Source organism: Leiobunum rupestre, chromosome 6, assembly GCF_980474605.1.
Source record: "Leiobunum rupestre chromosome 6, qqLeiRupe1.1.hap1, whole genome shotgun sequence".
In the NCBI taxonomy this organism is placed as follows: domain Eukaryota; kingdom Metazoa; phylum Arthropoda; class Arachnida; order Opiliones; family Sclerosomatidae; genus Leiobunum; species Leiobunum rupestre.
The window spans coordinates 5395836-5414088 of NC_143389.1; the positions used below are offsets into that span (position 1 = coordinate 5395836).

The 18253-nt window shown below is 35.2% G+C and overlaps 1 protein-coding gene across 1 annotated transcript; it reads right to left on the minus strand.

The window, feature by feature from the left end:
* Nucleotides 1–592: 592 nt before the first annotated feature.
* Nucleotides 593–2050, minus strand: LOC149939176 (beta-1,4-galactosyltransferase galt-1-like). Its single transcript, XM_090178130.1, has one exon. It carries the CDS (start codon nt 1997–1999, stop codon nt 599–601), a length of 1401 nt encoding a protein of 466 aa, XP_090034256.1. The 5' UTR covers nt 2000–2050; the 3' UTR covers nt 593–598.
* Nucleotides 2051–18253: the final 16203 nt, after the last annotated feature.

Consider the following 18253-nt stretch of genomic DNA (forward strand, 5'->3'; position numbering starts at 1 on the left):
ATAATAATAAAAAAAATAAAAATAATAATAAAAAAAATAAAAATAATAATAAAAAAAATAATAATAATAAAAAAAAAATAATAATAATAATAATAATAATAATAATAAAATAAAAATAATAATAAAAAAATAATAAAAAAAAATAAAAATAATAATAAAAAAAATAAAAATAATAATAAAAAAAATAAAAATAATAATAAAAAAAATAAAAATAATAATAAAAAAAATAATAATAATAAAAATAATAATAATAATGAGCTAGGCAAATACTCATGGCAAAACCTTTGGTCCAAGTCATGAAGCGACTTTTAATAATATTAATTCAGGTGGCCGGGTAACAATGCGTAGGAGGGTGGTAGAAAGCCCTACACTCACTATTATCCTTGACCTTTACCATATGAGGGTCATTCAATGGTAAATATTAGATCCTAGCACTATCCCATAACTAAAGATTGTGTCGTGAAACGCTCCCTATATAACATTTGCGAAATAATATGATTTTTATTTATGGATAAATAAATTAGTCTTTGTGTAAATAACCCAATACACATTTGTTTTCATAATAGCGAAATTAATTAATGTGAAGTCGTATATTGAACTATGACCCCAGCGGCTGAAGAATCTGGATTACTCTCGACGAGAATAGTTTTTGTTCGAACCGTCTCGCTGAAGTGTCTTCGACGGTGTCAGAGACATCGGCGCTCAAACAAGGGACGGTATCGGACCTGTAATGCTGTAAGACTGCCATCTCTTCCGGGACCAACAATTCCTTGAATTTTTCATTAAGAAATCGCGTAACTCCGTGGATGCCCGCTGTGAGGACCGTTTCGGGTTTCATCAAGTACTTTGTCCGGTAATTAAACGCTCCGAGCTCCTTTAATCGAGTAAGTTTATATTGGGTTAAGAGAGGGATAGTCCGGTTGGCGGGATATTTCGACGCGAATTCCAGACAGAAGGCGGCGTGTCTGAAAACGAAGCTGCCTATTGAGTCGTCGTCTAATAAATGAATCGTGTCTTTTACAGAGTCGCTCATTCTGGGCACCACAAATTCGTCGAGGTCGACGTGCAGAACGTACTTGGAGTGAGAAGCTGACCTATAAAGACAGTCTTGTATAGAAGCCGTTTGCCCGACCGCCCAAACCGCTTCCGCAGTCAACAGGTCCCAAGAAAGCAGCGTCACGCGTATTCCTAATTCCGCAATTTTCGCTAATGTGTCCTTTACGGATTTAGTCACGCTATAGTCGTAAAAGACAAACCTATTTACGCCCAGCAGATCGTAGAATCCGATAAATTCCACAATTTCGAACAAGTCGCGATAGTTTCCAAACAGAGGCCTGACGCAGACGGTTAAGTCAGTCGGTACTTTGTCTTTAATCCCCAAATTGAAGGCGTCAATAACCGGAATCCAAACGATGGACGAAGTGCCGTTCCCTCTAATCGACGAAAATCCCACGCGAACGGGCATTCGCTTCGTTTTCGGTACGCATCGAATTAATATCGGCACGTCATTCGTGTCGTGACTGTCTCCCAGCTCTTCGTAAGTCACGTTCCGTGTCGTTACTTGGACACGCCCAGAGCCGTTCCTAATCTCTAGATGACAGAGTATAGGTAAATTATAGCGAGTATCTGTTCCCTTTTTAACGCCGATGGCCACCACTCGGACGCTGAACGGCGCGATCCTGGCGTCCCAGAACGCCGAGTACACTCGCGCCTCGTCCGAAACTTTTTTCCATTTCGCAACGAGATTACGTCTCTCGCCATGATTAGTGACGGTTATTAAGTTCTGGTCGCGACGCGTGTTTCGCGAGTCCCACGCTATCTCTTTTTCTTCCGCTGTTTTAGCTTTAATAGTGTCATTAATTAGTCCAATGGATTGACTAGTCCTTCTTTTTTCGTGGCGCGCGATAACCTCCTCCTTCAAAGATGATCGCCATAAATACAGAGTGAAAGCGACTAAAACGGCGATTACGGTGACCCTAAGGAGCCTGCTTCGCCTCATTCCACTTCCCTAATTGCGAATTCTCTTACAAGTCAAAACAAGGATTTCAATCCTTGGCCTTACACATATATATCTTCAAAGAGGTCGTGATCGCGCTGGAGCAAGATTTTTTGGAAATCCGGTCCAAATATATTTCAATCTTGGTATCTTTAAAACAAAAAGTGACGATTACTAAGATGCTGTACTTGTGTTACAATTTTATGAAAAATCAATCATAAATCAAAATATGTAGATATAAAAGAAACCCTTAAAGGGACTATAGTCTCGAGTACTCGAAATATATGAATGCAAAAGTAACCCTTAAAGGAAATTTAACCTCCAACAATAAAAATATATGGATGTAAGAGATACCCTTACAGGAAATTGAACCGCCAACAATTAAAATATATGGATATAAAAGATACCCTTAAAGGGAATTTAACCTCCAACCAACTAAATATATAGATATAAAGCTTACCCTGAAGGATAATATAACTTCCAGCAATCAAAATAAATAGACATAATTACCCTTAAAGGGAATGTAGCCTTGAACAAACGATAGATATAAAAGTTATTCTTAAGGGCAATTTTACCTCGAACATACCAAATGTAGAGATATAGAAGTTAACCATGAACTAAATATAACCAACTACATTCAAAATTTAAAGATATTAAGGGTACCCTGAAAGGGATAATAACCTGCGACCATCAAATATAGAGATATAAAATTTACCCGCAAATGTAATATTAACTCCCGCAATCAAAAGATAGAGGTATAAAAGTGACTCTTAAAGGTAATATTATCTCCAGCAATCAAAAGATATAGATATAGATATTACCCTAAATGGCATATAACGCTCAACACATTATTTGACTAAACAGCGCCGAAAATGTCCAAAACTCAAGTAGGAGTAGGGGGGGTTATTAAGAGATAAATTAGTAGCAGATTTACCAGCGCTATTTTAGGATAAAAATAACTTTATTTTGTCTGGCGTCTGGAATTTAAAACGAAATAGCATTTGCCTCTCACTTTTAACTCTTTTTTTCCAGCGGGATAGTTTCGAATTTGGTACTCACCAATTCTTGGAAATAAACTTTTTGGATCTTTGAAGTGTTCGAGTATTTAAATTTAAACGTGGTGTTAAAAATGCCTATAGGCTTCGTACGTAGTTTAAATTTTGGTCATAAGTAACAGCGCCTACTATTAAATTTAATATATGAAAGCTGTCGGCTCGTTTAATATTATCTCTGCGCAACAGCTGAAAGTTCAACCGAAAAACTTTCAAAAGTCGTCTGCTATTCTTCACATATTTAATTGAAGGACATTAAGGCAGATGGCACTATATTTCCTTAGCTCGAAGCCTATTCTCTAAGATCATTTACAATATCATAATTTGAAATACACAAATAATCTAAACTGTGTGATAGGCCAAAAGACGTTGCAAAATAATTTTAACCCATAAAATTGTATTAAACCAATTTTTGGGCAACAAATTGTCATAAAGTTACAAAGAACAAATATTTCCGGAAAAATATTACTTTACAGCCGATAATTTCTAAATTTAAGTATTTTGTTTAAGATAACAGTGATGCATGGCTCTGTGGTATAATGTAATAGCACTCTATAGTTCACATATTGCCATGAATAAAAGCTATTTATAACCATTGACATCTATTTATGTTTATTATTTTGATCGTATACTATCCTAACTTCAACATCTTTGGCATTATACACGTATTATTTATTTGTATCTATAAAACTTGTTGTGTGGAGCGAATAAGGCCCTAATATTTTTTAACCTATTAATTCCAAAAAAAATTAAATTTACAATCCTTTAATTTTAATTAAAAACTATAATTAACTCTCTTTAAACTTCCTTGAAAATTCGATCCCAAGAAAGAACGATAATCTGTAAAATAAATTGAAATAATTGAAGTTTTATTCCTATATCTTCGGTAATTTAAACCTAAAATTCCTTCATCTTTTTTAATCCTATAAACATTATAACTCTTATCAACCAAAGTCTCTATTATCTAATATTTTTGAATTGATCATTCGCTATAAGACTTCTAGAATACAATCCTAAAACTGATACTTTGAAAAACATACCCAAGAAATTCAATCCATTTGCAGGTGGAAATGTAATTTCGATATCTTTGAAGTTTTAAACCTTTGATATCAATATTTATTTAAAACTCACGGAATTTGGTAGTATTATTCACGTAAAACCTAAATATTTTATAAACCTATCATTTCATATTTAAAAATGAGAACCAAATGGGATTATAACGTCCTAAATTTAATTTTTCCGTTGAAAGTAACTCTCTTTCAACTTACCCGTGAAATGTATTCCAAGGTTTAGCGAAAATCCTTGAAATGTACGTAAATGGCAGAGTACGGGCGAGCTATAAAAAATATCGGAATAATCGGAACGTGTTTTCTTGACTGACTCGTCTTCTGCCGGTGAATGCAGGGCCTGGTGAATGTACCCACGCAGCATCAGCGTTCGACGCGTTGATTCGAGATAACTAAACTGAGCGTATCGGCCTCGCCAGCCAGACACTGCTTCACGGAGTAGAGCAATGTTTTATTAATATCACACAGCCTCCTTTCTCGTCTTTTGACGGCTCGCAAAATAGCTTCATTTCCAGGCTTCGCTTGTTGGGCCGCTGATGGTGGCTAGCTGAATAAAAGCGACGTCATTATTCGCGTGGCTGATTCTACGCCTAACCTACGAAAGACGGCCTTTTCACTATTACCAGCTAGAATATATCTATCTCTCTCTCTACCTGCCAAGGCCGAAGCTTCGACGTCGTTATTGATGGTGCCTTTGCTTTTATTTAATCCGACTGAAAATATTCTCAATGTTCCTATACGGTCTTTATGTACATTGATTTATCGATATATGACCTAGCGATGCAACATGGTTTTTGGTCACAATTAATTTGTATCCCACGTCGACATATATTTGGTAATGCAGCTTTTAGCAAACACTTGCGACGAATAAAAATTATCATTTTCTATTAATTTAGCGAAATGGAACTTAGCTGCCCAAATATTTTGTTCACGAAAAAACAAACAAAACAAAAGGCAAAAAATTGCAGTTAATTATTTTGCAGTATTTACCGCAATGAATTTAATAGAAAACGTCTGGTTTTTGGTGAAAGAAAGTGCAAAAATGTGTTAAATAAATCGATTTCGAAAGTCGGGGGTTGGAAATCCTCTTTCCCTTTTCTTATGAAAACTTTCTTCCCGTACGTCAAAACGTAGTATGTTGCTTTGTCTTTCCTTCATCTTGAAACAGGTAAGATTAAATAAAAGGAATTTTCACCTACTGACCTATTAATTTGGAACTGCCACGAAGTTGTGGTTAATTTATTTCAACCGTCATTTAAAGTAAAAACTCAGCTACTAACTGTGGGCCGTGGTGCAATATCGATATTTATGCTCGTACGAATAAATATGTCTATCGAGAAAATGAATAAAGTGGTAAATGAGTGGGGCGTTGAATCAAAAAGAAGTAAGATTTCGCATTGGGAGTAAAATTGAAAGATCATTAATGAAATGTTTCGATGCATAAAAGTAGCTGGACTTAATTTTATTTATTTTCACTTTAATTCGCTGCGATTGGTTTTTTCCTCAGCTATTTACTTTCGCCTTCGCACGATAGGGAGCGCCACGGTAAAGTGTAGAAATCAGTTAAAGATGCTTTGAATGCTACAATTTATATGACTTATCGCGTAGCCAATTGTTTTAATACGACGAATGAAAAGTATTTTAGAAAAATGAAACCAAATTTAAGTTTATTTGTACTTTTAAACTAAGCTAATCCATAGGTACCCCTCAATTATTATCCTACGTGAAGAAAATGACTAATTCAAACGATATTGGATCCAGTGGTACCATCGAGCCTGTGTTATATTAAAAATCTTCCATAAAGGCTGACTATTCAATAGTCAGCCTTTATGGAGAAATTTCCATTGATTATTATTTCAGTAAAATCGACGCTACTTAATCCATAATGCAACAAATTCCTTTAACAAGAACGGCCCGCAGCGGGGCAGATCTCAAATGAGCTTCTTAAAACAATGCGCAATTAGGAAGTTAGCCTATTAAGAAAATTGTTTTACAAGAAGTTGAGCTGAAATTTCCCGCATTCCCGGGTGCTCTAGTAAAAGGGCGCATTAAGGGTTTGATACGTTCCCAGCCGGGGTCATTATGGGGGCCCGTCATTCTCTTCGTTCCCCAATAAATCGAAAAAGATAATTTAGCTTCGGAAGATGTATCCATCGTGGCCGTCCAGCATTTTTCTCTGGCGAGGATATTTATCATAGAGCTTTTCAGCCATTAATGTTTTCCAATATTTCACAGCGAGAAAATTAGGGCCGAGTCAGGCGACAGAGAAAAGCTGAAGGCTCTCGAAAGGGGAGTTAAGGCCGACTTGAGAAATCAATAAGAACGCATCCATCTTTAGGGAAATAAAAGTTTTGGGGATTCGCTATTCCTCGGAGGGTTTACGTTCGAAATGTTTAAAAGCTTTTATTTGTTCTATCTCTCCGGCGTTAAGTCTCCCTTGACCTTTTTGGGAAATTTTTAAAAATTAATTCTCTTTGCCCTTTTCCAGGCCTTTATAAAGTCGGTAATTTTCCAATTGCCCGAGAAAGTTCTCCCTTTTTCCTGGATACGTCGCGTTAATAATTAAATTTGATGGAAAGTAGGGCTTCAGTTGAAAAGGCAGAGAAGTAAAATTAATGAACTCGAAATACAAAGGAGTATTTTCTTTTATTTTAATTTAAGATGAGCCAAAGATCACTTTGTTACGCAAACTTTCCGGCAAAAGAAAAGTTCTCGGGTAACTACAGTTTTAATAGTTTATAGTTTATCACTCGAAGTGGCGTCGCTAGGTCCTTTAAAGGGGTTGTAGTCCCTACAAATTCGAAATCAGATCTCCGCAAATTGCATCGAAAAACTTTCCCCAAACCTGGAAAGTGGTCCTTGAAAAATGATGAAAAAAATAATAACATTTTTACTTTCATAATTTAGAATTTAAAACCGTGGCTTAGTTGATCGCAAATAAAATGGTTAATTATCATAAGTTAACATAGACTTTCAAGCTTTGGGAAATATCTTCCCAGATCGCCATCAGCAACCAGTAGTTAATTTATAGTGCCACTCATATTGAAAGTTTCTTAATAACAAAAGTCCTCCAATTACAAATTTGAAAATAAATACGAAATGGGAAAGTGGTCAATTATGGTAGATATTGGTCAATTATGGTTAACAATATATTTCCAATATTTACAGTATTTTAAATTTTAGAATAGACTTGTGGAGTATTGAAAATAAAGTTAAAGATCTTTTATAGTTGAAATCTTACGTTTTTTTTTAATATCTTGATTTTACCAAGAATGTATTTATTTATACTCAGGGAGAATGAATATGTCGAGACTATCGACGGACACGTTGAGCCCCTAACCCCGTCACGCTAAGGGGGGGGGGGGGGAAGGAGCCGGTCTTATTTTTTGCGTCCTCGCAGCAGCGTTAATCTCGTCGAAAAACGTAATTTTTAAGAACCAATGAGATTGCGGTATTATTTGATTTTATTAAAGCGGAGGAGCATACCGGGGGCCCCAACGGGTGGAATTGGAGAAACGCTAAAAATAATCTTGACATATTCATTCTCCCTGAGTATAAATAAATACATTCTTGATTTTACATAATACCATACTTACCTTTATTCACCAGTGTCATGAACAATATTTGAGAAGAGTGTAATTTTTCGAACCATGGTTACGTCCGCATTTTCGGATTTTTCTAAACTTCAGTCATGAAATAATAAAAATACGAACTCTTCTAAATGCCATACACGCCTTCCCCAAATCATAGAGCGCTTAATAAATGGGAAATTCGTTAAAATTATCTTATTTAAACTACTCGGAAGTTCCATATCATTCAAGTTTATTTATTACAAGTTGGCAAGCCAAAATATACCTCTCCCCGTAAGAGTTTTCTTTTGATATTTTTTATTTTCAATGTAGCGACATAAAAGTCAATGGCTGAGGCCGCTCAGCGGTAAACAAACCACCAGCTATAAATTTGGCCCGGATTCGATTCCTCACCACGACCGTATTTTATTTTAAAAAATTAATTAATTTTGATGTAATTTATATATATTAAATATACTAGAATAAATTGACGGTAATACGTTTACAAAAGCGTAAAGGATCACAGATTTATTTCGTTGTAGCGTAATAGGCGTCGGTGGTTCTGTGGTAGAACCAGTGGCGTAGCCAGGATTTTATTTCGGGGGGGGGGGGGGGCACGCCATTGAAAAAATAGTAAAAAAATAAAAATATTTGTACGTACGACCATACGTTTCGGGGGGGGGCATGTGCCCCCTGTGCCCCCTGGCTACGCCACTGGGTAGAACAGTGACCTGTCACGCAGGAAGGCCCAGGTTCAAATCCCATCCGACGCTTTCGAAAATTGATAATAAGTCGTATACCGTGAAAATACCAACACCAAAACATACGCCATAACCCGCAAACTACACGCACTAACACACTAAATTATGCCATAATACACTCAAACAACTCTTACAAACTCACAAATTGCACGTACACACATACTAAATACATATCTTAGTAGCCAATAGTGTGACTTCCAAAATTACTAGGATTAATAAAAGGGTTAAAAAGGATAAAATCTAAAGTAGTCCACCTCTTTATACTGATTCGTGGTGAAACAAACCGTTAGTGAAGATATTTGAATACAGTGGCATACTTATGAGTAATTATGTTACATATGCTTGTACATAATAAGTTGTCATAACTGCCTCGATTTGTTTGAGTTGGAAAATAAAATTATAAAGGACATCGCACTTCTTCTATGGGATTTGGCTTTCGACAGATTTTTTTCAAAATGAAACATGTTGCTAAGCTTGATCAAAGGAGCAAAATTGCCATTTTTCCCTAGCTCTTATAGTTTGTCCAGTATCAGCGGTCAAAAGTGGACAAAACTTACTATAGTCTATTTGTTAAAAGGAGTCACGGCCCATCAGTTAGCGCTCTAGGCTCGCGCGTCGCTAGTCCGGGCTCACTATCAATAGAGTTTTCTTGCCAAGATTTTTACACCTCTACTTCATTATTTCTTTTCTCGCAACTTATTATTCGATGAATTTTCTTACGTGGAAATATTTAATATTCAATATTTTATGAGCAATAATAAAATAAACGAAATACTAAAGAAATCAGAATATATATGATTAACCATTTCGTTGAATCCAAAGATAATCTAGACCAGCGGTTCCCAAAAGGTGTTCAGCGGAACCCTGGGGTTCCGTGGAAGGGTCACAGGGGTTCTAAGATAAGTAAAAAAAATGAGTTGGGGTTCCGCCAGTATTAGCTGCATAATTTAGGGTTCCATAGCAAAAAGAAATTGGGAACCGCTGATCTAGACTACGTACGAACGAATCCCACATTCAACACTCGCTAAGAAACAGTCACTCAACAACAAATCAAACACTTATTTATCGACACAGCACATACTCGGTTAAAGTCACGGTCACACGACAGTTTAGACTCAATACTTAACTATTTATCTACTGAGTTCGTTCATCGTGCGATCAGAAAGTCGTACGAACAGAACGAAACCATGGATTAACAATCCATGTCGAAACCAAATACGACGCTCGGTTTTGGGAAGCACCCGGAATTTCGGCAAGAACCTCTATTGATAGTGAGCCCGGACTAGCGACGCGCAAACATAGAGCGCTAAGCGATGGGCCGAGACTTCTTTTAACAAATAGACTACACTAACGAGGAGACGACCCGAGGGTGATTGTTAGACCTAGATGTAACATGAAACCCGTTAAAGGGAAAAGTTGCGCTGGGCTTCCGTTTTGCCATGGCAACCAAAAATGTTTTTGACAACATAAAATAAGAAAAAGTCTATATAAAATAACATGCGAAAATGACAAATTCTAAGTGTGCCCCCTGTGCAATTTATAATAAATAATTTATAATAAAAAACCCAAGTCATCTACGTACACAAAACAATTCAAGTCGTCCACTCAAAAAAAAATATACACTTACCTCTCCAAGTCATCTACTCCAAAAATGAATTAAACTCCAGGTCATCTACTTAAAAAAATAAAATTTAATAATAATAAAATATTTTGATCTCCAAGTCATCTACTCAAAAAGAAGAAAAATCACTTCATTTCTTCTACCAAAAAAAAACTCATCCTCTACTCTAAAAATACTTACCTCTCCGAGTAATCTACTCCATAAAATAACTCTTCACGTCATCTCCTCTGAAGGAACTTTTCTACTCGTCTACTTCAGAAAAAACCGACACTCTCTAAGTCCTCTACCCTACTCCAAAACGAAGCAACTCTTCAGGTCATCTAAAAAAAAACCCTTCAAGTCACCTACTCCACAATAACACACGTCTTCAAGTCATCTACTCGAAAATATATAACACAACAAAAAAATTAATTAACTTACTTACCTCTTCATCTACTCCAAAAAAAACCCCCTTCATCTACTCAAAACAAAAAATTTAATAAAAACAAAATTCACTCTCCAAGTCCTCTACTCCCAAACAACGAAAAAAAAATAATTATAACCTCTCCAAGTCATCTACACAAAAAAAACTTAACTCACCGAGTCATCTACTCAAAAAAACAAAAACAAAAACAACACCCTTCAAGTCCTCTACTCCAAAATTTAAACTCCCCAAGTCATCTACTTCAAAAAATAAAACTCTTCGATTCCTCTACTCTAAATAACAAATAAACTTACCTCTCCAAGCCATCTACAAAAAAAAGAACTCTCCAAGTCATCTACTCAAAATTAAACTCTCCAAGTCACTCCAAAAATAAACTCTCCAAGTCATCTACTAAAAAAAAACCACTTCAAGACCTTCACTTCACTTAAAACAAAATAACGACTACAAGACCTTCACTTCACTTCAAAAAAAAAATCAACTACAAGACCTTCACTTCACTCCAACTACACAATAATAAATTAACCTACAAGACCTTCACTCCACTTAAAAAAAAACAAAATAAAAAACAAAAAACAAACAAACACACAAACAAAACAACTACAAGACCTTCACTTCACTTCAAACAAAACAACAATTCAACTACAAGATCTTCACTTCACTTCAAACAATACATAATAATCAAATAGACTACAAGACCTTCACTTCACTTACAACAAAACAAAATTTCAACTACAAGACCTTCACTTCACTCCAACTACACGATAATAAATTAACCTACAAGACCTTCACTCCACTTAAAAAAAAACAAAAACAACAAACAAACAAACAAACAAACAAACAAAACAGCTACAAGACCTTCACTTCACCTCAAATAAAACAAAATTTAAACTACAAGACCCTCACTTCACTTCAAACTAAACACAATAATTAAATACCTACAAGACCTTCACTTCACTTAAAAAAAAACAAACAAACAATCAAACAAAAAAACAAAACAACTACAAGACCTTCACTTCACCTCAAACAAAACAAAATTTAAACTACAAGACCCTCACTTCACTTCAAACTAAACACAATAATTAAATACCTACAAGACCTTCACTTCACTTCAAAAAAAACCAACTACAAGACTTCCACTTCACTTTAAACTCAACACATTAATAAAATAAACTACAAGACCTTCACTTCACTTCAAACAAAACAACAATTCAACTACAAGATCTTCACTTCACTTCAAACAAAACAACAATTCAACTACAAGATCTTCACTTCACTTCAAACAATACATAATAATAAAATAGACTACAAGACCTTCACTTCACTTACAACAAAACAAAATTTCAACTACAAGACCTTCACTTCACTCCAACTACACGATAATAAATTAACCTACAAGACCTTCACTCCACTTCAAAAAAAACACAACAAACAAACAAAACAGCTACAAGACCTTCACTTCACCTCAAATAAAACAAAATTTAAACTACAAGACCCTCACTTCACTTCAAACTAAACACAATAATTAAATACCTACAAGACCTTCACTTCACTTCAAACAAAACAACAATTCAACTACAAGATCTTCACTTCACTTCAAACAATACATAATAATAAAATAGACTACAAGAACTTCACTTCACTTACAACAAAACCAAATTTCAACTACAAGACCTTCACTTCACTCCAACTACACAATAATAAATTAACCTACAAGACCTTCACTCCACTTCAAAAAAAAACAAAAAAAAACCAAAAAACAAACAAACAAACAAACAAACAAAACAACTACAAGACCTTCACTTCACTTCAAACAAAACAACAATTCAACTACAAGATCTTCACTTCACTTCAAACAATACATAATAATAAAATAGACTACAAGACCTTCACTTCACTTACAACCAAACAAAATTTCAACTACAAGACCTTCACTTCACTCCAACTACACGATAATAAATTAACCTACAAGACCTTCACTCCACTTAAAAAAAACAACAATAAACAAAAAACAAACAAATAAAACAGCTACAAGACCTTCACTTCACCTCAAATAAAACAAAATTTAAACTACAAGACCCTCACTTCACTTCAAACTAAACACAATAATTAAATACCTACAAGACCTTCACTTCACTTAAAAAAAAACCAACTACAAGACTTCCACTTCACTTTAAACTCAACACATTAATAAAATAAACTACAAGACCTTCACTTCACTTCAAAAACTAACAAACAAAAACCTACTACAAGACCTTCGATTCGATTCATAAACCTAACCTTCACTTCACTTTACACAAATTCTACACATTCACTTCACATAAATACCTACAAGATCATAGTCTTCGCTTAACTTAACATCAAAATCATCATTAAACCATTTACACCATCAGGACCTTCATATTTACGAACTCGTTTTTCGCCGTTTTGTTTTGTTTTGTTTTGCTTTAAAAAAAACCATTGTCATGCTGTATTTTCTGTATTTCCTTAATTTTTCTCATTAAACTTCACCGGTGACTTCGGGCGCATCCCGCTTGTGCTTCTCCTCTCCTGCCCTTCGCGGGGTTGGGCTGTGGTTGGGGTCGGCGGGGTCCTCCTTCCGCGTTGTCGTTGTCGGCTTGTTCCGTTGGCTGTCTTTTCGCTATTCCCCCTCTTCCAAATTTCTCTGCAAAACTACCCTATCCATCCAACACCCCCGGTATGTATTTTTACGGTACGGGGGTATATAAATCCATTAATCCATGTGCAATTTATCTACGGTACGGGGGTATATAAATCCACTAGTCCTTGTGCAAAACTTCAATAAATAAAAAAAAATAAAAAAAAATACACAAAATATATTAAATTTTACAATTTTGGATTACTTTGGACAAATAAGGGGGAATAAAAACCATTTTGGGTGAACTCGAGCGAATTTGAATAAATACGTCGAAATTTTAGGTATAATAATCCGATTAACCTAAGATTTTCTACGTTACATTATCTGCCCGAAAGAATTCGTACTATAGATTTTTATAGAAATCAGACACCATTTTGGAAAATGGCGGATATCAATAAAACTCATCGTGCGATAAGTTCCGTAAATATTCGTCGATTAATCAGAAATTCTCTACGTTTCATTATCTACTCGAGTTATTTAGACCTATGGGTTTTCCAATAATAATCCGACGCCATTTTGAAAAATGGTGGATATAAATATAACTTATGATGCGATAACTGCCGAAATTATTTGTCCAATTTCTTGAAATTTTCTACTTTAAAGATAATAAATCCTATTAATTTTAATAAAATTCGAGGCCATTTTGGATAATGGCGGATGTCATATAAGTTCCGTAATTATTCGACGATAAATCTGAATTTTTCCGTTTCATTAAATGATCGAATAAATAAGTCCTTTCTATTTTGAAAGAATTCCAAAGCCATTTTGCAAAATGGCGCATGTCTGAGAAGTTCCGTAATTATTCGTCAACTATTCTGAAATTTTCTATTTCTGACCGAGTAAATTAGTCCTATTTCTTTAGAGATAAATAGTCCGTTTTTCAAAATAACGCACATCACTGTTTCTTTTGGTGCGATAAATTCTGTATTGTTATTGTTAAAAAAAATTATAGGAAACTTCATATAAAATGGGTAAATTTTAATACATTTCGGCAAAATACAATAATATAGGGTAAGTTCTTATATCATTGGATTAATAGAAAATAATTATGGTTAAATTTATCATTTAGGCATAATTTGGGTAAATTGAAATATTATTAAATTAGTTCAATTGTCATTGTAGAATTATTGGTAATTCGGGAAATTATTGATAACTCAGGAAATTATTGATGACTCGGGAAATTATTGATAACTCGGGAAATTATTGATAACTCGGGAAATTATTTGATAACTCGGGAAATTATTGATGACTCGGGAAATTATTGATGACTCGGGAAATTATTGATGACTCGGGAAATTATTGATGACTCGGGAAATTATTGATGACTCGGGAAATTATTGATAATCGATAATTTTTCTAAAAACAATCAAGAGATATATTGTTATGCGCTATTTTGCATACGGCAGATTTCAAATTAATGTACAAATAATTTCGGCAGTTATCGCAATATGAGATATTGATATCTACCATTTTGTAAAATGGCGTCATATTTCTATCACAGTGTAAGGGGCTTATTTATTCGATCAGATAATGTTATGTAGAAAATTTCACGTAAATCGACAAATAATTTCGGCAGTTATCGCATCATAAGTTATATTTATATCCACCATTTTTCAAAATGGCGTCGGATTATTATTGGAAAACCCATAGGTCTAATTAACTCGGGCAGATAATGAAACGTAGAAAATTTCTGATTAATCGACGAATATTTACGGAACTTATCGCACGATGAGTTTTATTGATATCCGCCATTTTCCAAAATGGTGTCGGATTTCTATAAAAATCTATATTACGAATTCATTCGGGCAGATAATGTAACGTAGGAAATCTTAGGTTAATCGGATACAAATTACCTAACTTAATGCACCATGATTTATATTTGTATCCGCCATTTTATAAAATGTCGTCGTTTTTCTATCGAAATATAAAACTCTGTTTACATCGTTCAGATAATGTAATGTAGAAATTTTAAGATTTATCGGCGAAAATATATGACAGTTATCACGGCATAAGTTTTACAAATATTTTGTATTATACCTAAAATTTCGACGTATTTATTCAAATTCGCTCGAGTTCACCGAAAATGGTTTTTAGTCCCCCCTATTTGTCCAAAGTAACCCAAAAGTGTAAAAATTTCCTATTTTTTTATTTTTTTTTAATTATTATTTTTTGATTTATTGAAGTTTTGCACATGGGGCATCCTTAGAATTTGTCATTTTCGCATGTTATTTTATATAGACTTTTTGTATTTTATGTTGTCAAAAACATTTTTGGTTGCCATGGCAAAACGGAAGCCCAGCGTAACTTTTTCCTTTAACGGGTTTCATGTTATGTCTAGGTCTAACAATCACCCAACTTTGAACCAAATCGGTGAGAACCACCTCGGGTCGTCTCCTCGTAAGTTTCGTCCACTTTTGACCGCTGCTACTGGCCAAACTATAGGAGCTAGGAAAAAATGGACAATTTTGCTCCTTTGATCAAGCCCAACAACATGTTTCAATTTGATAAAAATCGGTCGAAAGCCAAATCCCATAGAAGAAGTGCGATGTCCTTTAATATAAATGTAATTCATAAATATTTAAAATGTTATTAAATGAATTGACGTTAATAACTTTATAACAGCGTAAAGAACTTTCGCCAAATCTGTTTTTAAACAACACCGGTGGCTCAGTTGTTAGAGTAAATCATCTACAGATGGTATTTGTATTTTTCTCGCTTACGAAATACTTGCCGCATCTTTAACGCTCATTTTATTTCAACTTCCAGTTGACGTTGTGACACATACCGCATGAAAAAGACCAATGCCGTCCAATTTCCAATATCATATAATGACTCGCACACCCAAGAAATCATTGACTGCGTTAGAAATCGTAGATATCCAAATATCCACACCAAATATATTTACAAGAAGCAAAAACCTTACCATCAACAAAGCACAGAGAGCCACTTGACTAACCGCCAGCTCTTAAAGCAATTAACGTTAAATTATCTCCTTTGAATTAACACAACTATATATAGGTCGTTAAGAATACCCGTAAATAAATAACAAAAAAACTAACAAAGTGGACCACCCACAGGGTCTACCCTTTAACCCTCTAATCTCGGCTGACTGCGCTAAAACAAGATTTAACCTTTAAAAAAAAACCAGATTAGGCCTTCATAAATTCATTAATAAAAAAAGACTTTATTACCTATTATGCTTACGATGTCTGTCTTAATTTCAGTGAATCTAAGCAGTTATCGGTGGTTCTGTGGTAGAGCGCTCGACTGCCATGCCGAATGGTCTGGGTTCGAAACCTGGGTGGCGCATTTGTTTTTAATCAATAGAGAAACGCTAAATTAGACTTTCTTCGATGGAATAATTTCAATTTCAATTATATTTCAATTAAACCCAAATTTCGTACGCTTCCGATAAAGCTGAAGGTCTAATTTTCAAAAAGGCGTTACAAGTGTCGGTGGTTCTGTGGTAGAACGTCCGCCTGTCAAGCAGGAGGTCTCGGGTTCAAATCCCGCCCGATGCGATCGCAAATTGATACTAAGACGAATACCGTGTACAACTGGTGGAAACCCTGCCATTGGACGTTGAGAGGTAGCATTACACTCAGCACTCGGTCCATCCCAAAGTCATTAAGAAGAAGTTGGAGAGAAAACGCCCGTATAAACACAACAGATTCAACATGCACAACCATCAGAACACAAACACAACAAATTCAACACTCACAACCTACGTAATACACCAAACCGTCAGGACGGTGAGCGAAAAAACACCATCCAAACCAAACCGCAAATGACTCCGTTAACGCTCACCGTCACACGGTGGTTTTGCCAACCTTTCGAGAAACTGCGAACGCAGTTATTACACTTTGCACCGAAAATGCGAACGCGTTCGCAGGCCTGACAGACAGACCCACAGACAGACACGGTGGTTGTATAACCCCTCCTAGGGTACAAAGTCCCCTCGGAGAGGTAAAAATCGGGAAAGCAAGGGTGGGGGCTTGTTATATTGAGAGTAGAGAGTGCAGAAATCACGGAATGACGACTCTATATCAGTAATCGGAACGCGTTGTCAGACTTTCTCCACCATGCTTGAAAGAGAGGTATTTCATGTTGAGTTTTCAACAGCGCACAATTTTGATGATACATAAAAGATCATGAAAATTAAGTAAACTATGGTAGGGTCTATTATTTATAAATTTATTTTAATAATATTTATTTACTTTTATAACTAAAAATATAAATAAATATTTTCGGTAAATATATATTTAAAATTTCGACTATCTCAAACTCAATGGAATTACCCTAGATGTTGTTACCGTTCAATATCGATAAATGAGGATGTATGCGCGTTATCGAACATCCTAAAGTTAAATAACACTGATGAACCCTTTTTACTTTTTAACTGAATATAAGCTAAATCTAATCTGCCATAATAGACGAAAGTTTAGTAATAACGCTTGGTAAAATTAAACAATTGGGTATAAGGAATAATAGAAACTGCACATTTGCCCGTTTTTCGACGTTTTGGAAGCCGATTTTTTACTGCCAATTATTTTGATACGGTTCAATTTAGGAAAACGTTTATTAGGACCAATTCCACTCCTTGTTACCCAAAGAACATTCGTGTAAATTTGTGCCGGACTTCTATGAAACACCCAGTATAGCAGACTACACTCCGCTAATTTATAGTTCGGCTAAGACCCCAGGTATGGCGTTATGTTTGTGACTGGTGTGCGTTAGTTTACGTGACCGAGAGCGATCCACTTAGGACCGACTGAATAACGTGGAAACTGAATAACGCGCATCCTGATTTACGTGGAAAAGTTAGTAAAACCTGAATAACGTGGAAACTGAATAACGTGGAAACTGAATAACGTGGAAACTGAATAGCGTGGAAACTGAATAGCGTGGAAACTGAATAGCGTGGAAACTGAATAGCGTGGAAACTGAATAACGTGGAAACTGAATAGCGTGGAAACTGAATAACGTGGAAACTGAATAACGTGGAAACTGAATAGCGTGGAAACTGAATAACGTGGAAACTGAATAGCGTGGAAACTGAATAACGTGGAAACTGAATAACGTGGAAACTGAATAACGTGGAAACTGA